This window comes from Zea mays, chromosome 10, assembly GCF_902167145.1.
Source record: "Zea mays cultivar B73 chromosome 10, Zm-B73-REFERENCE-NAM-5.0, whole genome shotgun sequence".
Taxonomy (NCBI): Eukaryota; Viridiplantae; Streptophyta; class Magnoliopsida; order Poales; family Poaceae; genus Zea; species Zea mays.
Genome location: NC_050105.1, coordinates 75,546,735 through 75,572,805, shown reverse-complemented (window position 1 = coordinate 75,572,805; position 26,071 = coordinate 75,546,735). Strand labels below are relative to the sequence as shown.

At 43.8% G+C, this 26,071-nt stretch overlaps 1 protein-coding gene across 1 annotated transcript; it reads right to left on the bottom strand.

Moving 5' to 3' along the window:
- Positions 1-15,490: 15,490 nt before the first annotated feature.
- On the bottom strand, positions 15,491-18,874 carry LOC103641227 (uncharacterized). Its single transcript, XM_020545881.1, has 6 exons — positions 17,199-18,874; positions 16,905-17,117; positions 16,104-16,714; positions 15,958-16,020; positions 15,755-15,843; positions 15,491-15,666 (listed from the first exon to the last, which is right to left on the bottom strand). The coding sequence occupies exons 1-6, from the start codon at positions 18,544-18,546 to the stop codon at positions 15,618-15,620; spliced, it is 2,373 nt and encodes a 790-aa protein (XP_020401470.1). The 5' UTR covers positions 18,547-18,874; the 3' UTR covers positions 15,491-15,617.
- Between the last annotated feature and the right edge of the window lie 7,197 nt (positions 18,875-26,071).

Below are 26,071 nucleotides of genomic sequence, written 5' to 3'. Positions count from 1 at the left end.
CTGAATTCAGCCAACGCCGTTTGGGTTGGACCTTCGGGTGTCATACTGCACTGGGGTCGGGTTTCTCTGAAGATTAGTTCAAGCGGACTCTGTACAAGCTTCTCCTTGTCGTCATCAACTTTGACGTAGAACCATTCTGATTTCCAACCTGCCGGCCACTTGCTTCGATAGCTGATCACAGGAAATTTTGTAGTTTTTCGATATGCAAAATTGTAACAACCAAAATTTTCATGAAGCCCATCCTTTCTGGCCTTAGTTTGGTAGTGTAGCTCGTGTACTCGGCAGAAACCTTCGGCAAATGGCTCCACCCCCTGGCTTCGGAGAGCCCAAATAAAAACACTAAGCCTAACAATAGCGTTAGGGGTTAGTTGATGAAAATAGATCCCAAACTTTTGCAGCACATCAGCAATCATCCTATTCAAAGGAAATCTCAAACCAGCTTTGAGGAAACTCTTAAAAATAACTATTTCATCTTTCTGTGGCTTCGGGGTAATCTCTTCTCCACCAAAGCGGATCATCTTCTTCTCATCTTCGCTGAAGTAGCCCGACTTCACCATCTTTGGGAAATCAGCCTTCGAGATGGTCGACTTCCCGAAGTCTAGATGACTAGGCTTGCTCGGTACTGCGATATTGTAATCACCGTCACTATCAGCCTCCTTAATGTCTCCTTGTTCTGCTTCAGCAGCAGGGATGTCTTCTGATGTCATCAATCCAGATCGCTTCATTGCTTCAGAGATAGGAACAGTTTCCGCGCCTTCGGCTTCGTCTCCCTCGCGCTCAACTCTAGCAGTAGAGCGCACTCTGGCCATTTAATTTTGAATTTCTTGAAAAATTTCTTGGAAAATAATAACCTTTTCTTCCGAAGCTCTTCTTCTGACGAAGCAAACAACAAATTGGAGCTTCGTTTGAATGCGAAAGTCAAGCTTCGGCTGTGGTTAAAAATTTTGGCAGAAAAACAGTGCAATAGCAATGAATGTTGTGGTAACTTCATACCTACCCGTCTGTTTATATAGTGCTGTAGGTAAGAAGGTGAATCGTCAGGATTTTTACACCAGGGAAACATTTGCTCGCACCCGCTGAACAGTGGGCCGCAAAAACCAGAATAGTGAACCTGCACGGTGGGACCGCTACACGCTCGAAAGCTGTATCGTTTCTCGACAACGAGCTCAGGGAAGGTGTTTTTCGGACCTTCGGCTTCCTGAAGCCTAAGAGACTTTTTTCACGGATCAAGCTCGTTACGAAAAACGATCTAGCACCGCGAAGGGGCTACTGTTGGGGCCATACTTCGTCGCCGAAGGTCCTGCATAAAGAGACAGCTTCGGCTGAAGCTGCTTGGACATGATGCCGAAGACACCGTTCACGAAGCTTCGGAACTACAACATATCCGAAGACGAAGGGTCGAATCGACTTAAAGATAGAATGACCTTTTAGCCCATTGGGGTCTGAGTCATTGTTGTAAACTTTTATGAGGGGCATAATTGTAATTCCTCATGAGCTGTGTCCTGTGCCTATAAATAGTGAACATTATTCCTTTACTGTTCACACATTCCTGTAATTGCTAACGCATCACTCGGGAATCATTGTTTGTCAAGGCAAAGGTATAAATGTACCTAAACGTTGTATTCAAACATTTTAATTCATATAATTAAATATATGAATAATGCCATTTATTTCCAATGTATTTAACTTTTCATGCTTTGTTATATTTTGTATTATTTAAGTTCATTTACGAAGGTAAATAACTTCGTAGCATTATACCCATGTCCTTCGTTCGAGGATCATTAGATCCTTGTGGAAATAATGGTCCGTCGGACGAAGGACTTTGATATTTAACATTTTATGTTGCCTTGTTCTTAATTCATAGCATTTGAGAACGAGTCCCCAACAGCGGTTTCAGTTATCGCGCGCCAGTAAAAAAACGAGGTGGGCACGGCTTGGGAACCGCCAGTGGAAACCTATTTCCACTGGCGGTTATCTTAACACAACCGCCAGTGGAAATAGGATATTTCCACTGGCGGTTGGTGTAACAGAACCGCCAGTGGAAACCTATTTCCACTGGCGGTTGGTGTAACAGAACCGCCAGTGGAAACTTATTTCCACTGGCGGTTATGTTAAGATAACCGCCAGTGGAAATAGGTTTCCACTGGCGGTTCTGTTACACCAACCGCCAGTGAACTGTCTGTTATAAATACCCCTCTTCTTCTCCCCGACAGTGAACTGTATGCTCGCAGCCAACTTCCATTGGAGGCGATTTTGGAGGTCCAGATTTCACAAAAATATAAGGGGGAGGTTTTGGTCTTCATTTCTTGGAAGGTGGATAAGAAAGGTTGGTTTATGTTTCTTTGTCAATTTTTGTTCATTCTTGCTCAATTTTAGCCACATTTTGGATCTAGGGTTTAACATGTGAGAGAGAAGAGTATAGCTAGGTTATTTTCTCTATTTCCTCAAATGAGGTTGCTTAAGATGGTTAGTTTTTGTCTATTCCCTCTCCTTTTTCATGTTTAGTTCTCAAATAAGTTTATCCATAACACATATTTAGTTGCTTAATGAATGGTGAATGTGTTGTATGGAAGGTTGGTTTAATTATGTTTCAATTGTCAGTTATTGTTCATTTTTGCTCAATTTTAACTATATTTTGAAACTAGGCTTTCACCATGTGTTAGAGATAGGTTTGGGTATTAAATTTTTTTGTTTATTAGTTGCTAGGAAAGTTTGGCTTATGTTTCTTTTGCCAAATTTTGTTCATTTTTCCTCCATTTTAGCCACATTTTGGATATAGGGTTTCACCATGTGTTAGAGATAAAGTAGTCTAACTACTTTTATTAGAAGAGATAAAGTAGTCTAACTACATTTTTGGATATAGGGTTTCACATTTTAGCCACATTTTATTGTTAGAGATAAAGTAGTCTAACTACATTTTTGGATATAGGGTTTCACCATGTGTTAGAGATAACCTAGTTGCCTAATCGATCCAATCGCCTATGCTTCATCCTTCCCGACAAAAACTGTGTAGCTCGCGCGCAGCCCAACTTTTATTGGAAGGCCAGATTTCACAAAATACAAGGGGAGGTTTTGATCTTTATTTTTTGGAAGAAGGTCGCTAAGAAAGGTTGTTCATGTTTCTTTTGCCAATTTTCTTTATCCATGATATATTTAGTTGTTACGAAATATTGGTATATGTTTCTCTTGCCAATTTGTGTGCCTTGTGTGTTTTATGTTACTTTTTTTACAGGTGATGATGGAGAGGATATCCTGGATGTATAACTTATCAAGGCTAGATCCATCATACATATCTGAGGTCCATAAGTTTATTTTTTTCGCTAAGAACCATGCTTGGAGAACAAAGACAAAGCACATATATTGTCCATGCATGGACTGCAAAAATGCTGTTGTATTTGATGACACAGAACAAATCATATCTCATCTGGTATGCCGAGGATTTGTGAAGGATTACATAATTTGGACAAAGCATGGAGAGGGTAGCTCTTCGCCTTATACAGCTGGAAACCCTGCGAACATCGACGACAGCTTTCAGTTCGTTCACGAGACACAACAACCTCTTCCACAGAGCGAATATGTAGTGCCAAATGTTACTGATCATGGTTACGCCAGAGGAAATGAACGTGAAAGAACCCATGTTCTGCCAAATGTTATGGACGAGGAAGATGCAGAGTTGTTAGAGGCAATGTTGCGTCGTCATATAGATCCATCGATGTTCTTCATGAAAGGTATGGAGTCCCTGAAGAAGGCAGCAGAAGAGCCTTTGTACGACGAGTCTAAGGGCTGTACCAAAGAGTTCACGACACTCCGGTCTGTGTTAAATTTGTTAAAAGGACAGCTAATTGGATCTGTGCTAGAAAACCAAGGGAAACTGAGTCTGGTGTATCTTTTGATGATCCCACTGTCGAAGAAGCGACAAAAAAACATATATGCAATTGCAGCTAAGCAGAGCGAAGGAACATTTAAGCCGCAAAGGGAGAAAGACATTCTAACGGCTGGTCTCGGTAACCCTGAGCATCCTGGTCGTGTACGAGGAATCTCATCTAAGGAAGGATGGAAAGAAGGATTCGGACCACAATGGGAAGGTCTGTACAAGAAACGTGATCGATACAAGGAAGAGATGGCGAATTATTTTAAGGAGGAGGCCAAGAAAGAGTTCAAAGGCCTGATGTCTGAAATGCTATCGAATCCTCCTCCAGAATTGATGCAGCAATTGGCGATGGCGAGTGCGATGTCTGTTCAACAGATGACCACTCCACAGATGCAAATAATTCCAGCAGCTCAAACGCCGGCTGCCACCGAGGGTACGACCATCCCAAGCTCTGTCGCGTCAACGGGAAATAAGGTCCGCTATCCAGTTGATGACATCACAAGGCCTGTGGCATGCACACTAGTTATAAGATATGGTATTAACAATCAGCGTACAAAGAAAGTAGCCACAGGCCTTGCGATCCCAGGACGCAAGTTCCATGGAAATGACATTCCAGAAGAATATTGCAGGGCAGAAGTGACGAAAGTCGTCCAAGGATACGAGGACGACATGCTAGACATCCCTGGGCCCGAAGGTATCGAGACACTTGGATAAGCTATCAAGAATTTTATCCTTTCGCCTCGAAGGGATGTCGAATTGGTTGATTGGTCGAATTCGTCGCAGGCCCAACCGTCTCCGCCTTCTCAAATTGTTGTTCCTATTGTACATCCATCATCACCTCCTCAAACTTCACATGCTGCTCCTCATCCTCTTTCTGACCCTCCTTCTCCTCATCCTCATGGTGGTCCACCGTCTCCGCCACATACATCGCCCTTCAGGGATCCACCTTCTCCACAGCCATCTCCACGACCATCAAAGAAATCTAAAGTTTCTATACCAAAATTAGTGTCCCCGTTCGATAAGAAAAAGAAGAGTAAATCCACTGCTGGCACTGTTCGTTTTTTGAAAGGGATTGGATGGAGCCTCACGTCAGACACTGTTGATTTGGCCGATCTCGAGGAGTCCGCAAAAAGGCTGAGGCAATGGCCGCAAAGATAAAGAAGCCAACTAAGGCAGATTATAAAAACGTGCCTAAAAAATATGTGCCGGGCAGACCACTACTCACTTTTGAGAAACTAAGGAAGGTCCCGGCTAATATTAAAAGGTTGCATGATTGGTACATGCGGGCATCTTCAGTTGGCATCGACACCATCAGTGTTAATATACTAGCCCATGCTTTTATTGGTTCAAATCAAAAGGCTGTTGTTACATTCGAGGACATGTGGTTAATGATGAACCTTCAGAGACTCGACGTGCAACTTGTAACCATATTTGCATTGTAAGTGTCACTCATACTCCACATATATGTGTTATTATTAGTGAGTTGTATAAATTTTCAATATCTGACATGCACGTGTGCGTTGCAGAATGCAACATGATCAGCAGGAGATCCTTTATGGTACCAATCCCAATGCTAGTGCCAGTAAAAGGGTTGGGTATCTCAACCCAATAAAGATATGCGAGGATAACCACACTTTTAGAATCGGAAAAGGCAACGAAGCATTACAGGGGCTAACAGACGAAGAAATTGAGGTGTGTATCCAGGATCTGAAGAAGGATTTTGAAGCAAGATACGCCACCTACATAGGACACGCAATGCTTCAATTTCAAGACAGGGAATCCATAGTGGCCCCGTACAACTTTAACTAAGTGTGATTTTGCATAAATAAAATTAATAATTTCAATACACATGTATCACAAGTTTGATTTGTACAGGGACCACTGGATATGCTTCTTCATTTATCCTAAGGTTGGAAAGGTGCTGGTGCTCGACTCCTTGCACACCGAGCCTTCGACCTATTCAAAATTCCTCAGCATCTTAGAGCTGTAAGCCTTTTCTATGCAAGCATACTTATATCGATGAGAATTGTAGAATAACATGGTGATTCTATTTGAGATCACAAGGTATTTAGGTTTTATAAGCTACATGGTGGAAAGTACGACACGTCCAAAAAAGGCGTGCCACTAGACATCCATTATAACTGGCCGGTAAGTATGTGAATTTATGATTACATATCATACATGTACGTACATAGGACAATGTTGCAACTAAATAACCAATCTCCCGTTATGTAGTGTCACAAGCAACCACCCGGATCGGTCCTATGTGGGTTCTACGTGTGCGAGTTCATGAGAATGAACGGACGATACATCACAAACCCTGGCAAGGTATTATTAGTAATAGTCACGTATGTATTTATGTCATTAAAGATGCAAATGTGTTATTATTGAGTATAAATAGATGATGTTTATAAACTTCTTTTATAGCAATTTCAACAAGGAAGCCCGGAGAACTTGACTGAAGGTGTATTGTATGGCATAGTTGAGGACCTGTGCACATTCATATTGAAAGAGGTCATTCCCGCAGAAGGGAAATATCACGATGCTTCTGGAACATTAGCTTTGCCAGAGTTTAGAATACTAATAGAAATTAGTAGACTATCTCTTAGCCGAGATAGTTATTAGAGCTTAAGTGAAAACTTTGATGTATATAATGTGTGATGCATACATGGTTGTAAACAAGACTTTGATGTATATAAATGTATGATAGAATTTGTGTGTGTAAATATCAATACTACATGTTTATCAATATCAATATATATATATATATATATATATATATATATATGTTTGTGTGTGTAAATATATAAATTTCAGTACGAAAATTTAAAAAAAGGCGGGAAAACTTTCCACTGGCGGCTAAATAAAACAAACCGCCAGTGGAAATAGCATTTTCAGTGGCGGTTTTATAAAGAAAACCGCCAGTGGAAATGCTATTTCCACTGGCGATTGCTTAAGAAAACCGCCAGTGGAAATGCTATTTCCACTGGCGGTTCTTGAATAACCGCCAGTGGAAATGACGATTTCCACTGGCCCCTAGCACTGGCGGCACTGAAAAGCGACAGTGAAAACGTCTCTAGAACCGCCACTATAGAGGCTGTGTGTAGGATCGCATCAAGTCTAATCTCCTCATCATTATCACTATAATTTAAAATGGTATGGACGATTTTACTATATATCCTTTTTATTTTTTTATTCTCTAGTTTCTTCATTCCAGACACAGAAATTCTATCATTTTCTATGTTTTTTATAGAAACAATGGACGAGCTAACAACATTATCGTCCCTACCCAGGGAAATACCGATATTATTCATGTTTGAAGAAATACGAGAATTGGAAAAAGACAAGAATGATGATGAGTTACCTGCAGTTCCAAGGTTGCGTGACTTAGGGCATGTTTGGTTCCTTACCTCAATTGCCACACTTTGCCTAACTTTTTTGTCTAAGGTTAGTTATTCAATTTGGATGACTAACCTTAGGCAAAGTGTGGCACATTTAGCCACAAACCAAACATGCCTTTAGCCATACACTCTGTCTTCATGAGTGTGTGCTCGTCAGCTCTTGCCGTAGAACGGTTGCTGAGTGGTGGATTGGCATCTTTTATATCCCCCTTCATCAAATTGGTAGATGCTATCACCCCACAAATCATGTTCTGATGGCTGTTGTCGGATTCAAATTTTTTAGATAATGGATACCAGTCCAGCTTCTCCTCATTTGGAGGATTAGCTAACTTACAAAAAGTTTTTACATAGAGTAGTCACACGACTAGCCACATATAGAGGGACAAAGCTCCCGAAATACACCATAAAAGACTACGGTTTGATAATCAAAAAAAGACACACAATTCATAGACAAAACTACGAAGCAAATCGATTTATAAACCTCCATCCATGTTGCGCAAAATTTTGTAGAGCCATACACTCTAACCGTCGGCAAGCTTCCTTTATTTGGATACCCTCTTCTTGTTTATAAAGATCAGCCCACGTCATAAACCAATTCGTCGCCCTAAAGAGTACCTGCAAGTAGGTTAACATGGGTTTTTTTTTGTCAAAACTCAAATGCTGGGGCAATCTCTCCTTGGGACCCATCAATGCAGATCCATGCTTAGGCTGTCTCCAGTAATATTCTCTAAATTCCATTCTCTAAAGGAATATTCTCTGTCCTTTACAGCACCCTCTAAAAGATTTCGTCCTCTATATCTTTACCCTCTCCAGCAGCGTCCTCTATATCAAGTAAACGACCTCTTCCCTAGTCTGTTCTCTCAGACATTTCATCGAACACGTGGAGTGCATAGCTCGGGGAGGAGCTCCGAACACACCCCAATTGCAAATCGGTCCAAACAAATTATGATCGAACAAAGACATCCAAAACTGTCATTAACACTTCGCTTGACTTGCTATATACAACCTGTGAATAGCAGTGACAGAAGCAATATTCACATGCACACATCTCACAAGTACGTGGCCTGCCTGGAGAACTCCGGTGGCGGCGATGCACGCGTCTAGGAAGCGCCTTATCCGGCCTCCTCGCGGCGCATGTACATGGTCTAATCTCCGTCATGGCAGCCGGACCCAATAACCACGACGCGACCATATGATGGCGGACACGGTTGCCGTGGTACCTGGTGTAGGAAACGGGTGACGCCTAAGAGGGGGGGGGTCAATTAGGACTTCTAAAACTTTCGCTAAACTAGGCCACAATTAAATCCCTAGAGCAAAACCTATGCAAATAATCAAAACTAGAATGTGCAAACTCGGTTTTGTCTAAGTGTTGCTATCTCTACCGCAAAGGCTAAGTTTCAATCTACACTAAATAAGTATGACAATAAGATTGAAACTTAAATGCTTAATATAAATGCGGAATGTAAAGAGCTAAGTAGAGAAGCAAACTCTCGTGGAAGACGCTGGTATTTTTACCGAGGTATCCGGAACCACGCAAGGTCCCGACTAATCCTCGTTGGTGCCCCTACGCAAAGGGAAGCCCACGCGAGGGCCAAGCACCACGGTCGAGTAACTCCGTAGAGAGTCGCGGGCCTTCTCCACGCGCCAGTGGTGCTCCGCTTCCGGCTCCTCTCGGACGCTCCCCGCCGTCTCCACTATCGAGCTTCCGACCGAAACGCCGCGGGCCTCGTTCCCTCCGGTACACGGTGGCGGCCGTGACACAAACGCGGTTGTCACGGTCTCGCAAGACTCTCGCCCCACTCGGTACAATTACAATGGCCCACGCAAGAGCCGAGGGGTTGTGTGGTTTGTCTAAACTCACTCAACAAACTAGGATTCACCTAGAGCAAGCGCTAATGCGGTCTAACTAACCTAAGCACTTCGCAAAGCACCTACGCTAATCACCGAGTGATTCTATTAAGCACTTGGGTGTTTGAGCACTTGGAAATGTCTACAATATGCCTTGGTATGTTGCTTGGGCTCCCACACCTTCAAATGGCTGATTGGGTGAAGTATATATAGGCCCCAACTCAACTAGCCGTTGGAAAGTAGACTGTTGTAAGGGTGGCACACCGGACAGTCCTATCAGCCAACGGTGCGCCAACTGTGTGCCAACGGTGCGCCAACGGTGAGCCAACGGTGCGCCAACAGTGCGCCAACGCTGTGCAGCCAACGGCTAGTTCTGACACACCGGACAGTCCTGTCAGCCAACGGTGCGCCAACTGTGTGCCAACAGTGCGCCAACAGTGAGCCAACGGTGCGCCAACAGTGTGCCAAAGCTGTGCAGCCAACGGCTAGTTTTGACACACCGGACAGTCCGGTGCACCAACAGTGTGCCAACGGTGAGCCAACTGTGTGCCACCGGTGAGCCAACTGTGTGCCACCGGTGCGCCAACTGTGCGCCACCGGTGAGCCAACTGTGTGCCACCGGTGCGCCAACTGTGTGCCACCGGTGAGCCAACTGTGTGCCACCGGTGCGCCAGCTGACAACCCATCTTCTAGGTCTTCGCTGATTTCTTCGGGCTTCTTTTGTTCTTGAGTATTGGACTCCTATGCATCTTTTTATGTCTTCTTTTGAGGTGTTGCATCCTCATTGCCTTGGTCCAATTCTCTTCGCATCCTGTGAACTATAATTATAAACACTAGCAAACATATTAGTCCACAAGTTGTGTTAATCATCAAACACCAAAACTCAATTAGCCAAATGGCCCGGGGTCCATTTTCCTTACAATCTCCCCCTTTTTGGTGATTGATGACAACACAACCAAAGCAAGCAAATAATACAAGTATTTGAATTAAAATGTGCAATCTACTTGCTAAGATGCATGATTGTCCCCACAATGTGATATTATGGACTTAAGCCTCCCCCTAACTCCATAATTCACTTACTTCCTATTTTTGGACCAAATAACCAAAACCACTTGAAAAGCCATTTGTAGATATAAAATTTTAAATTGGTGGTGTTTGGTGTTTGATAAAGTTTTCATTGCTTTGGTCCCTAAACTTCTCCCCCTTTGGCATCAACCACCGAAAAGGAAGACATTAAAAGTATGTAGGTAGTAAATAAAAGCTTGCCCTCAACAAGAATTGTATCAAATGATATCACTAGAAGGATATTAAAATAAACCATATGAATGATACCAGTTGAAAGGAACTCCCCCTAAATGAGTGTTCTCTTTAGAAAGAAGTTTCTCCCCCTTTTTTAGAGATGAAGAAATACTCCCCCTGACAGAGATCCTCTACTTAGGAAAAAGCATGTGAAAAATTAGAGGTGCAAGACATGGTTTGAAAAGACTAACTTCCCTTATGCATAGGTAACAGAATATGAGTTAACTACTTATGCATTTTTAGCAACATGGAAGCATATGATATGAAATATAGTCTAATCAAATATTGGAGAAGACATGTAAATGATACTGAATGTAGTCTCAAAAGATACCAATTGAAGATCAATGGCGAGCTTGAGAGACATGAGAGTTCTTGGAGATTTCGCAGTGGAAGATTGTTGTCTTTCTCCGGGGACTTCATTTTCCTTACAATGAGACTATCACATGAAATAGACTTGAAAAGGTGTTAGTCTCAAAGTGTTAGATTATAGAGTAACCTCCCCCTAAAGGTGTGCATACAAGTTTTGAATACTTGTAGGAGACATGCACTTTGATTTGATATCAAGAGGGGCAAATTATCCATAATCCAAACTTTGGCACATATAAGTTAAATGATACACTTTGTAGAAATCAAAATTTTCAATTGATGCATCATTTACTATGGAGTGATATAAAAGCTATGTGCCGTGCTTTAACTAAACATTTTAAGCCATGTAGGTTTGCTTAAGTATATGAATTTAAAAACTAGCAATCCTACCATATGATTTACCTAGTATGCATGATTTTGAACAAAAGTACATAACAAATGTAATACTAGGCAAGAAAGGTAAACTAGATAAAAGATAAATAGATACGCATATCTAAAAACGAGAAATACAATAAAACTAGTTACCTTAGTCATGGGTGGGAAATTTGGGTCCAAAATTTTCACTAACCCACTTGGCAATAAACTTGATCCAATATGATGTATCCCATGATATACATCCCAATTTAGCCAAGTCTCCAAATTTCCCGAGGACCTTCGGTCCACTCACTTCCCTTTCGGGATCCAAACCTTCTTGATGCTTTTCATGGTTGAAATTATCTCCTTTGGCACCCAGATGCGTTTGGCCCCCTTTCCTTTGTTGGCTTGCTTGTTGGCCTTGATTGCTATCACCTTTTCGTTATTTTTCTTCTTGATCAAATATGGTGTAGCATCCTTTTTGTTCACCTTTTTGATGTAGGTGTTTGAGATTTTGCTTGATGGCTTTTGCTTGAGCTTTTGTCTTTGTTTATCCCCGGTCATCGCCTTGCATTGGAAAGACTTGTGGCCTTCCTTGTGGCATAGCCTACAAATCACAGTTTCTCCCTCCATAGGCTTGTTCACTCCCGCAGTGGTGTTATCCTGTGGAGGTTGGATTTGTTTGGCTTTGCCTTTCTTGTCATACAAAGCCTTGCCAAGGCGAGCCACTTCTTGCTTTAATTGTTCATTTTCCTTTGCAACCTCATCCGTACATGTCTCTACAACAATATTCTCAACAACGACTTGGTTGCAGGGGTTAGAATCATCAATTAAATCAAAGCAGGAAGTAGAGGCATCTTTCTTAATTATTTTAGGTATTTCAACTAAAGATGCTGCTGGGGTGCTACCAATGTTTTCTAGCTTAGTAGTTAGCTCATTGTTGTGTATGCTAAGAATTTCCATTTTCTTTAGCAAATTTTCAATAGCTTCTTGGGAGCTAGCTAACTTAGCCTTAAGTTTTTCATTCTTTTTAATAAGGCTATCATCGGTAGCAGTGGATGGAGCACTAGATTCTAATAGCTCAATTTTAGTTGATTGCTCACTATTTAAGTTTGCAAAAGTTTCAAATTTTTCTAGCAAACCTTTGTAATCATTTTGAGAGCTAACCAACTTATTTTTCAAAGTTTTAAGTTGAGCTTTTTGCTTAGTGCAAACATCCTGGAAAAATTCTACGGCTTCTGTAAGCTCATCTAGAGAGGGCTTTCCCTCACCTTCATCATCACTACTACTTTCATCACTAGAGGATGGAATGCTTTTGTTACCTCTTGCCATAAGGCATTTGTGTGATGACCGTGATGATCGTGACGAGGACCGGTGGCTGCGCGTCCTTGGAGGTTCATCTTCACTTGAAGAATCATCCCAAGTTCTAACACTTGTTAGCGCCTTGCCTTTGCTCCTCTCCTTTTTGGGCTTGGCCATATTTGGACAGTTGTCCCTGAAGTGGCCCTTCTCCCCACATGCGAAGCATCCTCTCTTCCTTTGCTTTTTCCTGTCAATGTTAAAGAGAAGATCCTCGACCTGCAGGGGCACACCCATTAGATTAATCTTGCGGATCATCCTCATTACCTTTCCGACGCGTCGGATTGTTTCTTCGTCCTCGGAGGATGATGTGCATGGTTGATTATCTTCATCATCATCACTTTCTTCTTCTTCCTCTTCTTCACTTGAGGAACTTGGAGTGGGAGCCTTCTTTTTGCCCTTCCTTTCATCACATGCAAAAGCATATGGCCTTGAGGAAGTTGGCTCCTCTCCCCGACTCATTTTTCGCGACATCTCAAAGGCTGCAATTTTCCCAATCACAATGGTCGGGGTCATGTTGCTCAAATCCTCCATGTTGTGAAGGATGGTGATGATGCTCCCATATCTTTGTTGTGGTAGCAGGGAGATGATCTTCCTCACAATGTCCGCATCACCTAGCTTATTAATGCCAATAGAATTGAGCTCATTGATAATTAGATTCAAACGAGAATACATGTCTCTAACAAGCTCATCATCTTTCATAGCAAAAGAATTATACTCATTCAAGACTAGGCAATGTTTTTGCTCACGGACATTGGATGTGCCATCATGGAGCTCATGCAATTTTAGCCAAATCTCATTAGCAGTTCTCAAGGTAAATACTTGATTAAAAATATCCATGCTAAGAGATTCATACAAGCAATTTTTGGCTCTAGCATTTAAATGAATTTCTTTTTCCTCACTCGTGGTGGGTTTCTCGGGATTCTTGAGAGGTTTCATCCCGTTACGAGTGACTCTCCAAACACCTAGATCAATAGCCTCTAGGTAACAAGCCATTCTAGCACTATAATATGGGAAGTTAGTGTCGTCGAAGTGTGGTGGCCTATGGGTATCCATCCCTTCCTCTAAAAAGCGTCGGCTCTTTTTAGCGGTGAAGCTAAAGCGTTTCAAATGAGCCAAACCGGCCTCTGATACCACTTGTAGGAAACGGGTGATGCCTAAGAGGGGGGGGGGTGAATTAGGACTTCTAAAACTTTCGCTAAACTAGGCCACAATTAAATCCCTAGAGCAAAACCTATGCAAATAATCAAAACTAGAATGTGCAAACTCGGTTTTGTCTAAGTGTTGCTATCTCTACCGCAAAGGCTAAGTTTCAATCTACACTAAATAAGTATGACAATAAGATTGAAACTTAAATGCTTAATATAAATGCGGAATGTAAAGAGCTAAGTAGAGAAGCAAACTCTCGTGGAAGACGCCGGTATTTTTACCGAGGTATCCGGAACCACGCAAGGTCCCGACTAATCCTCGTTGGTGCCCCTACGCAAAGGGAAGCCCACGCGAGGGCCAAGCACCACAGTCGAGTAACTCCGTAGAGAGCCACGGGCCTTCTCCACGCGCCAGTGGTGCTCCGCTTCCGGCTCCTCTCGGACGCTCCCCGCCGTCTCCACTATCGAGCTTCCGACCGAAACGTCGCGGGCCTCGTTCCCTTCGGTACACGGTGGCGGCCGTGACACAAACGCGGTTGTGTGGTTTGTCTAAACTCACTCAACAAACTAGGATTCACCTAGAGCAAGCGCTAATGCGGTCTAACTAACCTAAGCACTTCGCAAAGCACCTATGCTAATCACCGAGTGATTCTATTAAGCACTTGGGTGTTTGAGCACTTGGAAATGTCTACAATATGCCTTGGTATGTTGCTTGGGCTCCCACACCTTCAAATGGCTGATTGGGTGAAGTATATATAGGCCCCAACTCAACTAGCCGTTGGAAAGTAGACTGTTGTAAGGGTGGCACACCAGACAGTCCTATCAGCCAACGGTGCGCCAACTGTGTGCCAACGGTGCGCCAACGGTGAGCCAACGGTGCGCCAACAGTGCGCCAACGCTGTGCAGCCAACGGCTAGTTCTGACACACTGGACAGTCCTGTCAGCCAACGGTGCGCCAACTGTGTGCCAACAGTGCGCCAACAGTGAGCCAACGGTGCGCCAACAGTGTGCCATGCTGTGCAGCCAACGGCTAGTTTTGACACACCGGACAGTCCGGTGCACCAACAGTGTGCCAACGGTGAGCCAACTGTGTGCCACCGGTGAGCCAACTGTGTGCCACCGGTGCGCCAACTGTGCGCCACCGGTGAGCCAACTGTGTGCCACCGGTGCGCCAACTGTGTGCCACCGGTGAGCCAACTGTGTGCCACCGGTGCGCCAGCTGACAACCCATCTTCTAGGTCTTCGCTGATTTCTTCGGGCTTCTTTTGTTCTTGAGTATTGGACTCCTATGCATCTTTTTATGTCTTCTTTTGAGGTGTTGCATCCTCATTGCCTTGGTCCAATTCTCTTCGCATCCTGTGAACTATAATTATAAACACTAGCAAACATATTAGTCCACAAGTTGTGTTAATCATCAAACACCAAAACTCAATTAGCCAAATGGCCCGGGGTCCATTTTCCTTACACCTGGGCCACCAAGCACCGCGCCGCAGGGTTTTCAGTATCGGAAAACCAAAAAAATCGGAGGTCATAGATAAACACGATATATCGGAAATATCGGAAATATCTGACCAAATTCAAATTTTTTTAAAAAAATTGGCAACATTTTGCCTAAAACCGTCTCTAATCCATTAAAACATTAATACATGAATAATTGCACAGAAAACCAAAAAAATAAAACAATAATCACATTGTTCGGCTTCGGCAAGCTGCCTAATAGGTGAGCTGTGGCAGCAGCTGTGTTGTGCAGCAGCCAACCACCAAAGCAAGAAGCCAACAGCAGCAGCAACTTAAATATGAAGTGGACAAGTAATGGCAGCCTCAAATATTAGTATATAACATAATTAAGTCACCACCAAATCACATATTACAGTCCATTAGATAGTAAAAGTAATGGCAGCTTCAAATATTATTATGTTACAAAAGTTAGGCGTCTATTTAAGCCGACGACACATCGCCAAAAGACATTAATCAGTGAAGCATTGCCATATCCAGTTCTTTTCCTTGGAGCCATACAACACTACCAATATTTACATAGGAAAGTGTCACAAGATAAATCACAATAATGCAATGATTGTATAAGTTAGTAGGTGAAAGGGTAATCTAACCATTTATAATTCAGTAATGCTCTTGAGAGTTGGCTTCCTTTTTCTTGTTGATCTTGGACGCAAAGGAGTTGGTTCCCCATGTCTCGAACCTAGAATGACAAAGAACGTATCAATTTTATGTCGCCAAGAAGCAATATAATCCTAGAAATCCTGCTTGCATATTTGTGCATTTTCATGTCACATGTGCAGTTGAGATAAGTCACCTTTGGCAGGACCATCAGCAGCCCTAGTGCCACCACTTCCATCGGCACCAACATCATTATTGCCTTGGAAAAATTAAGATTCCAAAGAGTAAAAATTACATTATGTTAATAACAAATGTAAACTGGAAATTTTGATTGAAACTCACCATCACCTTCATCATTGGAACTACTGTCACCTGACTCAGCATAAATTGGGCTGCCTTGTTCTTGTGAAGAATCAGTTTCATAGTCTTTTGCGGTACCTTCAGCATCTTCTCCATCCCATTGCATTCTCTGTTTGTTTTTACAACCTTTTTTCCCATATAAAGGTCTCTCTTAAATCCAGCCACCTCTTCTATGCCCATTTGTAAACTTTCAGTGACAAAACTGCTAGGTGTGCTCCAATCAAGATCACTATCATCATATTCATCCAGAGTTGGTGCAGAATCACTCATAGAATTGTTTAGCCAATCCATGATTGGGTTTTGGTCATCATAAAGAGCAACATCCATCAGCATACTACATGGATCAGAATCCTTTTCTTGAAGGCTTTGAAAATCAGCTTCAAATTGTTCGATCTGTAACTTCAGGTTATAATGCACTTTCACCAACTTGTGCAGCTTCTCAAAGCCTAGCTTATTTCTTAATTTTGTGTGAACTAGAGCAAAGGTGCTCCAACTTCTTTCACATCCACTAGATGATATGCATTGAGAGACAATGCGTCTTGCAATCCTTTGTAATTCAGGGCATTGCCCTCCATATGAACCCCACCACTTGGCTGCAATCAATTTTAAAAGTAGGCTGGTTTTAATTAAACATATATGGCAACAACAAGAGAGTAATAAGTAGGATAGTTTTAATTAAACATATATGGCAACAACTATAATTGAAGAACATTACATATATGCATGCTTTGAACTAAAATTAGTAGTACATAGATGTGTTGTTTGAACAAAAAGAAGTAATACCTGCATCTGGTTTGCCATTAAGTGCTGACCACTTAGCTTCTGGATCTCCAAATAGTCCTTTCTTTTCAATGAACCTAGAAAACTGGTCAATTGCAGCTGCAGCTTCTTTAGTTGAGGTGGCAAGTTTCTTAATTGCCAAAGTCACAGCCAATTGACAACTTGATTTCTTTGCAAGATTTGACCTATATAGCTCTTGAGGATCAAGTGCAGCACCTACAAAGGAAAGTAAGACAATATTAATAAATGTCACTCACATGAATTGAACAAACTTTCTATTTATTCCTTAGCTATTACCTGCAAGCATAAGTGTTTCATTGAGAAGATATCTAATTCTCTTACTGATTACTTCAGCTGTCCTCTTAAGTAGACCTCCTTTACCACGTTCACTTTTTTTTAATTTTGCACTTATATCATTATATGCTTGTATCATCTTTGGAAGAAAGCCAGATAAGGTAGCATTCTTTTGCTGGTCAGCATATCGAAGAACAAAGAAGATTGGTCCAACAGCATTCAACACCAATTCCATATCATCCCACCAAATCCTATCTGTTAGGCAATCATATGCAAATGAATGGTCTTCCTCATTTCTCAATTGACTATTTCTCCACTCAGCAGAGATCATCCATGCCTTCAACTGGTCCTGCCTATCCCAAAAACTCTGCAAGCACATAAACACTGTGCCAAACCTAGTGGCATTCCAACGAATTAGCTCCCCACCAATCTTCTCCCTCATCATAGCATGCAGCCTATTATGTTTATAGAAGAACCTACATATACGCTTTGCACTGTCCACTACATTTGCAACATCATCAAATTTTCCTATGTCCTTCAGCATCAAATTAACAGTATGAGCAGCACATGGTCGCCAAGTAATGTGTGGATGCTCGGCTATGAGCTGTTTGCATGCTTTCTTGTAATTAGAACCATTATCTGTCACTATCTGAATGACAAATTTAGCCCCAACATCATCGACCACAACCTCTTTAATACAATCATAAATAAATTCTGCATTTTGGACTTCCCCGGTTGCGTTCACAGACTTGTGGAAAAACATGCGACCATTGCAAAAGATCATGAAGTTAATTATACACATCATTGTAGGACCCGTCCATGAATCACACATGATGGTTACCCCATATCGACTCCAATCTTCCTTAAAAGATTCCATGTGAGCTTCCAAATCATTGTAGTTCATATCTAATAGTTGACCATCTATATCTTTTCCTTTTGGGAGAGGCACTTCCCCAAGTTGTTGAGCCAATTTCATTGCAGACCTAAAATAGGGACAATCAGCTTTCCTACCAGGTATGTCATTGGCATGGAACCATTTTGATAAAGCTTTCCAGAGCTTCAGCTTAGAATCCCGACACAGCATGATATCCACCCGAGGCTGTGAGGGTGCTCTACTACGTGCCAAATCTATGTCAAAAGGAGCTTTTGAAGAACTTGGGCCAAGGTAGAAACTACGAAGTGAACTTTGTTTAGTTGAGCTACCAGACCTACTGCCACTTGTCTGGCCATAATTTCCAACCACACTATTGGATACTCTGCTACCACTTGTAGCCCCAATAACAATACCACTACCCCTTGAGCTACCATCATAGGTCAATCCAACATCCCTAAGTGATTCCCTCATTGCCATCTCAAGTTGTTCCTCTTCGTTAAGTCTAGCAATAGTTGTCCTATAATCATGCTCTACGAGAGCCTTTTGTATATAGAGACGATTTTCCGTTGTATCCCTCTTCTTCTTTTTGCTCAATGCTACTTCTTCCAACAATATGTTCTTAACATCACGTGGCACATTGAAACATGGCTTCACATTACCTTGTAATCCACACAAATGTTCCCTTAGACGTGTAGCACCTCCGCTTGCGTGGCTTGCATTACAGTATCCACACTTCCAGCCAAGTTTACCCCTCTTAGTGCCATGGCTCCATGTGTCCTTAATTGTTCCTTTCAATTCTATCCTTTTTCCTAAAAAATATGGTCTGTCGTTACAACAAAACCACACAAATGTAGGAAATTTGAAACAAAATATATTGTCACATATTTTGTGAAATAGACAAACCTTCTTTAGTAACCACATATGTCTTTGACAAACCACCGGCTGCACCAGATGATTCGCCGCTGTAAAGTATGGCCTTCTCATTGCCCTTGCCCCTTCCATGGCAATCCATCTCCCCTTGAAGATTCTACCCCCTCCTTAGCCTTTTTTGCTAATCAGGATTAAAATACATTAGATAAAAAATTCTAACATTAATTTCATTTGATGTAAAAGAAAATAAAATATGTGAATAACATGTTCATAAAAAATAAACAAAGATCAAATATGTACTAGTATCCAGCCGTGAATAACTAGTTACTAAAGAAGCTAACGCCAAACATCAAATCTGTGAATAAACAAAGATCAATGGCAAGTTGGCAACAAGATCAAATCTGTGAATAACCAGTTACTAAGAAGCTAACGCCTAACATCAATGGCAAGTTGGCAACAGGAAACAAAAATAGAGACAAAGATGCACTTCTCTTCTCTGTCCTGGTGGCCAAAGGCTGAAAGCAGCAGCAGCACAGTAGAGGAGCGGAGCCCCGTCTTCAGTAGAGGAGCAGCACAGCAGAGGACGCACTCTCTTCTCTGTCCTGGACGCACAGCAAACCTTCTCTTCTCTGTCCCGGACGCACTCGCCCAGCCGCAGCAGAGCGACGGAGTCCCTGGCTGCTTCCTACCCTGCCCTGTCCCTGGCTGCTTCCTGCCGACCTGCCCTGCCCCACGCTCGACCAGCGAGGTGCGCGCAGTGGAGATCGATCGGAGGCCGGAGCTGTGCCTGGCTGCCTGCAGTGCGATGCGGCCGCCGGCCAGCAGGAGAGACCGAGAGAGTTGAGAGGGAGAGAGAGGAAACGAGGAATTTTTGTTTTCCTAGGGTTCTTGCTGGGCCGGTGCGCGTCTATACGGGTCGGCGCGTCCAAATTTTCGACTTCTTAGCATTCGCGCGAAAATACTGAAATATTTGGCCGACATAGAAAAAAATCGGGCCCCACTAATAAAAGCGATATATCGGAATTTTCGGCAAATATCGGCCGGAAAAAAAAACTCTGCCGCGCCGCGGTGCTGTCCTCGATCTGGCCCTCCGGGACGGTCGCCCAGGTCGACCCCACGGGGTCCTGGGTTGAAGGACTGCGAAACCAACGAAACGACCTTGCGCCTGTGTGAGGTACCCGCAGCCGAGGACGCCTCGCAGATCGTAGCGCTCCACCGCCATGTCCGGGAGCTTCGCCCATGCCCGCCGCTGAGGACGCCCTTGCCGCACTTATCTACGCACTTGACTTGGTGTCCTCAAAGGTGGCGAAGCTTGCATCCGGTGGCCGGACAGCGGATATACAGTGAACCTCCAAGACTAGCGTGCGAAAGGACGGACCGCTATTTTACCGGATGCTTTACCGTTCATTGTTCAGGAGGTTTGGTTCTCTAAATATAGAGTTCAGGACCATATACAGGTCCTTGTTGGAGGCAGTCTAATGTGTGGCGAGCTGGCTACTACCTTATGTTGTTTGCTGCATTGCTTCCTGCTGCTCTTCACGCTCAGCATCATAGGTGTGTCCTTCAACTGAAACCATGGTCTCCTTTGCCACAGCCCCTTGCTGCATCGGGCTGTGCACAATCGACTGGTCTATGCAGATGACTGATGGTGCGTGGATCTGGTTGGCTGAAATGACCGATGTCCGTGAGACGGCCGCCTGCTGTTGTATCCTGATGCGTTCTGCTTTCCTCCTGCTCCAGGCGTTCCTTATCTGTCTCCCCCTCCCCCACCCACTGGCCACTGCGCAGTAGCTGCGGAAACAGCCCATGCTCCTCTTGCTATCGCTTGCACCACATGTGCATCACTGCATCAGGCATGAGCACCTGTTCTTGCTCACAGATTGCTACCATTCCCATATCTGTAGTTTCCTGTATATCAACCTGCAGGTCCTGGTCATCTTCTAGTGCAACTTGGAGACTAATCTCGTCAAGCAAAGCTTCTACTGCCATGTCAACAGCACTGTCCACCAGCGCAACTTGCTCTGTTGGTGAGAGCTTCTTGGAACCGCCATGGTTGTCGATGCTTGACTTTCTTTCCATTTGTTTTTTTTCCTGGGATATTGCTTCCCTTTTCTTTACTGGTAGGATTTGGTGTTTCATCATTGAGGTCAGCATCTCTCATATTGTGATCCTCTCCTTCATAATCTAGATGATCATCCTCATCGAGGTTCTGATCCATGTCGCCTTCTCTGACGATCTCGTCAGTGTTGAAGAAGATCTCATACATGCAGTCACTGTAAACAATATATACATCATTAGGGATATCTTGAACATCGAGAACCACCACTCCTGTCCGCTTCAGGTAAGCCATACCATATCCACCCTTTGTGTAGACCCTAAAATGGAGCCAATACCCCATAGAGATAGAAAATTTCTCATCTCATACGGGAACGGGACACCATAAACTTGCACCCAGACCTTGTGCAATTTTTTTCTTTGGTTTTATGTCCTGGTTCCATTATTCAAATGCCATAACTCCTCCGTTATTATCCATCGAAATACGCCTTATAGCAACCATCCTCTGCAATTCCATCTGACAGGGGAAGAGGACTATATATGCATTATCGCCATGAGGCCAAACCACCCAATCCCACTTGTTTGGTATCATGCGTGCTAGCTTTGAGCGAGCTTTTTTCTGACCAGCTTTTCTGAAAATCTGGCTGTGGGGAGAATCTGGCTGTGGTAAGAATCTGAGTATCATTACGATTACATGTGTAGGAAGATAAAGTTGTTCATAGGGTTCAGGATTTAGAAAGTGACGGATTCCTATTATTATAACGACTTAACCGAATATGTGTTTACGTTGATTTTGGATGGTTTTGCCCCTACGAATTTTATAGAAGCTGGCTGAAAAGCTGAGCGTTTGGTAGTCCGCAGCAGCTTTTGGTGGCTAGAAGCTGCCAGAAGCCGAAACAAACGAGCCCTGCTCAGCCGAAACAACCCCTTCAACAATTTTTATTAGAGCAGTTGCTGAAACTTTGTGTGGTGGCTTGCTTGGCTACTGAGCTCTTCCTTGGAACCAGAATGTTGAAAAACCCAAGACACTCTCCTGCCAGGCCACAAAATTGTGTTGTTGGCTTCGGACCATGGAGGAGTGGGCATTGATTTGTGAAGTCATCCTCCTCATAGATGACACCACAGAATTTTTTTTTTTTTTTTTTGCAGCAGGTTCAATGATCGCTGGTCCCGTGTGCTAACCGTTGTTTGCATTTGAGGACTCACCTTGATCTAGGGTTCTGTTTGGTTCACGAAATATAACGTAAAGAGTAATGATAATGGTTTACAATCGATTGCAGGCGGTAACAAGTTTGAATAGTCCGGTATTAATTTTTAGTATGGTATCTCATTACGGTTAACCTAAAACAAACATGATTTAACGTTATCACTTACCCATTACGTTACAAATATTTGAACCAAACGGTACCTAGGTTCTTCCAATCAGCACTTGTTGGTTGCTTTGATGCCCCTGTTCGCCCACCAGATATACCTCGGCTCCCTATGGAGGCAGGTGGCGGCATGGAGTTGTTGAAGCCACGCCCTTCAGCAGCATGCCCACGACCTTCAGGACCTCGGCCACGACCACGTCCGCGGTTGCGCCTGGATCCGCGACCACACTGGTTGAAACGATTGAAGCTATAGTTCCTCATCATTTGCCTGCCTTCGCCTTCGTTGCCGGTTGGTCCCTGTCCCCTTGCGCAGCCGGCCATAGCTGCCGTCAGAAAGGAGCGGTGATATCCAGAGATCGTGCCGTGCCTGGCGCCCTGGCCAGCAAGTGTGCTTAGGTACGTCGATTGTTGATGGAGCCAAACAAGGCCAGTATTACAAGGACACTTTGGGCCGTGACTCAGCGAATGGACCCGACCCAGCCCAAAAACATCTGAATCCTGTTGGGGCGTAAAAACGGATCGTGATTCCTGGCTGTAGTGGCGGAGTTTGGCGGCCGCGAGGCGGAAAATGGACGGAGGACCGCTGTAGAGCTGAGTGGATGACATCACCGATAGACCTGGCTTGTGGCTTGTGTGGCTTCGGGAGAGGACCCTTCCAAAGGTTTGGATTTCCATAGCCAACGAACGCATGCATCACGCTTGCATAGAGGTTGGAGAGCTGCTTTCCCCGGCGGGACATGTTCCCACAGAAACCCGTACCTGCCGGTCGATGTGGTCGGCGTCGCCTAGATCTTCACTCGACATCGCGATCGGTTACATGCGGCCAGTCACGGTAGAAGCAGCATCGCTGGGTGTGATGGCCAAACTCATGATACCAAGCACTGAGCACTGGAAATTTATTTTTCTCTAGACTAAAGGAAAGCACGCCGGCGTGCATCAAGCGCTTCGACAATATACAGGAAGGCTATCCAGCACTACATTAACTGTGGCTGCTGCTCTGGCCTCTGGGAGCATGTCAAGGGGTATGGCTGAACATGCTGATTGCAGACATCAGAGGAAGAGCTACTGAAATGTTCAAGCTATTGGTGGATAATATGTCGGCTATCGAGTTGAGTAAGAATCATGTATATCTGTTGACACCTTTTTCGGGTGCCAAACACTCAACAAGAACCGGTGGCGGTGCTCTCTGCACAGGCGCGGACGGTCCGCGACCAGGGACCGGACGGTCCGCGACCTGGAGCAGGGGCAAAGGTGTTGTAAATTTAGAGAAATAAGTGACATGCTTCCTTCATATTTAAATAAATTAAATATTCTAATTCCGAATAAAATAATCATATAACTCAGATAAATACCATATGAAATTATAGCAGCAATGAACAGTAGCAATTCTAAGACATGTAAACATGTAAAATAGCTACACAGGTCCATTTCATAATTAAACATGGCTTGCAGATGAAGAAGGCAGATTAAACAAATAAACATAATTGTTTATCTTGAAGTATTGCTCTCAAAATAGCGGGTTGCTACACAAGACAGCCCTCCAACGCTAAAGGGTGATCAAAGATCCTCGACTAACGTGACAGTCCTATCTTACCAAAACAGGGTTTTAGAACAAATATTATGAGCCTAGAAATCAAGCATGAATATTAAGATCAAAACAGTGTGCATAAGAATTAAGGAACAATAATGAACTTAAATAATCAGCTTGCACAATAGTAAGAAATAACTAGGCACAAATAATATCAATGCTGAAAATAACAACACACTAAAACCCAGACTGTCACGTCGTCTCACTACACCGCTATCATCATCGAGCTAATAAATCCGCCCACAAATTGTGCAATCACACCCAAGTAAATAATACTAGCAGATTGCACAAAATTACTCAATAAATAAATAGAGGCAACGGGTAACTCACAGCACGTAGATTGTCTACGTGGGAAGACCAGCTCAGCGAACACGAGGTTCTGTCCCAGAAAACCAATTCCGCCGCCCACGTCCGGACCTGCACGACGGGAGGTTGACGGAGATACTAGAGCCGCTGCCGGAGTCGAGGGAGACGTCCTCGACACCAGCCCGAGAAGAGGAACACCGCGCAGTAGGGAGCCCAAGCACCAGGCCACGGTGGACAATAATCAGAGCCCACAGAGCACCACACAGGTGCACTGGTACAGCAGTAGAACGCACGTAGACCGAGCAACACGAGCGCAGGGATCACCTCTACCCTCTTCCAATCACCACCAGCGAGAATCACCACAGGAGATCGAACAAATCTACCGAGATTCGATTGGAGCAGTGAACAGGGAGAGAAAGCAGATACGAGCGTCTGCCGAGAGATGATCCAAACGGCCAGGGGATCAAGCTCCCATTTAAGGAGCCGAGAGGAGAGAAGGCAAACTGATTTTTACCGAAAGATCCGGACGAACGAGCCGCACAGATCGAAAAAATCTGTTGAACGCCGCCGCCACCTCCACCTGGGAAGCCTCCAGTCTCTGGTTTTCTCCGGCACCCTGGTGCCCCTTCGCGTGCCCTACGGGACGAGCTCGCTGGTGGGCTGCTCGGCCACCAGGCCTTGAGCGGCCCACTCGGCTGGCCTCCCTCCTCATTTTTTTTAATTTCATTTCTTATATTTTCCAATAAAGAAAATAAAGGGAAAATCCCCTCAAATGAACAGCAATCCCCACCATTTTCACTCTTATTTTCTGATCAATGTCATTGAGCTCCCGTACTGTTTATATACTACTTTTCGGCAGAGGTACTTGTTAGGTTTGAACCAAAGCCTATCCCAGTGTGTTCCAACCCTGCACGAGTAAGCGGAGGACTACGCCTTGATCCACAAACCCTAGTGTGAGAATCTTCGCACAAAAGGCACATAGTATTAGGCAGATTATCTGCTTCTCTTACGGGGCAGGGCGTTACGGTCATGCCCTTTAATATCTATTCATGAGCTCACTAGAGAGAAAACCCCATTCTCTCCTGGACTGCGACCCCACAGTCAGCTCATATAGGTGAAATCGTTAAGGAAATTCTGTAGGACAATTTCCCTGCTTATAGCATTGACTTCATTAAGAACATATCGCTCAACCTGCCATACAGTCAGAGCACAGCAGCTCATGAGACTCTTTATCTTTTGTGCTCTTGGTTCCACAGTGCTTCGTTTCCTGGAGCCTGGATCTCGGGATCTCCGGTCACACAGGACAGTTATCCGCAGTTGAAACCGCTAACAGGGTACGAGTCCCATTCCCATACACGCTGCTTGGATTGGCTTTTGAGCCAGCCCTTTAGTGAAAGGATCAGCAAGGTTCCTTTCAGACTTGATGTAATCTACGGTTATTACACCCGTCTCTCTAGCATGCCGACATGAATCAAGTCGTCTTCTGATATGCCTCGAGGATTTTTGGTTGTCCTTTCTACTGTTCACTTTCAGCAACACAGAAGTGTTGTCACAGTATACTAGGACAGCCGGTATCGGCTTTGCTAGCATTGGAAGGTCTGACAATAGGTCTCTCAACCATTCAGCCTCCAATGCTGCTGAATCAAGTGCAACTAATTCAGCCTCCTTGGTGGAACGTGTCGACACTGATTGTTTAGACGATCTCCATGACACGGCCCCACCAGCTAAAGTGAACACATAGCCACTTGTAGACTTCATTTGATCCGAGTCAGAGATCCAGTTTGCATCACTGAATCCTTCAAGTACTGACGGA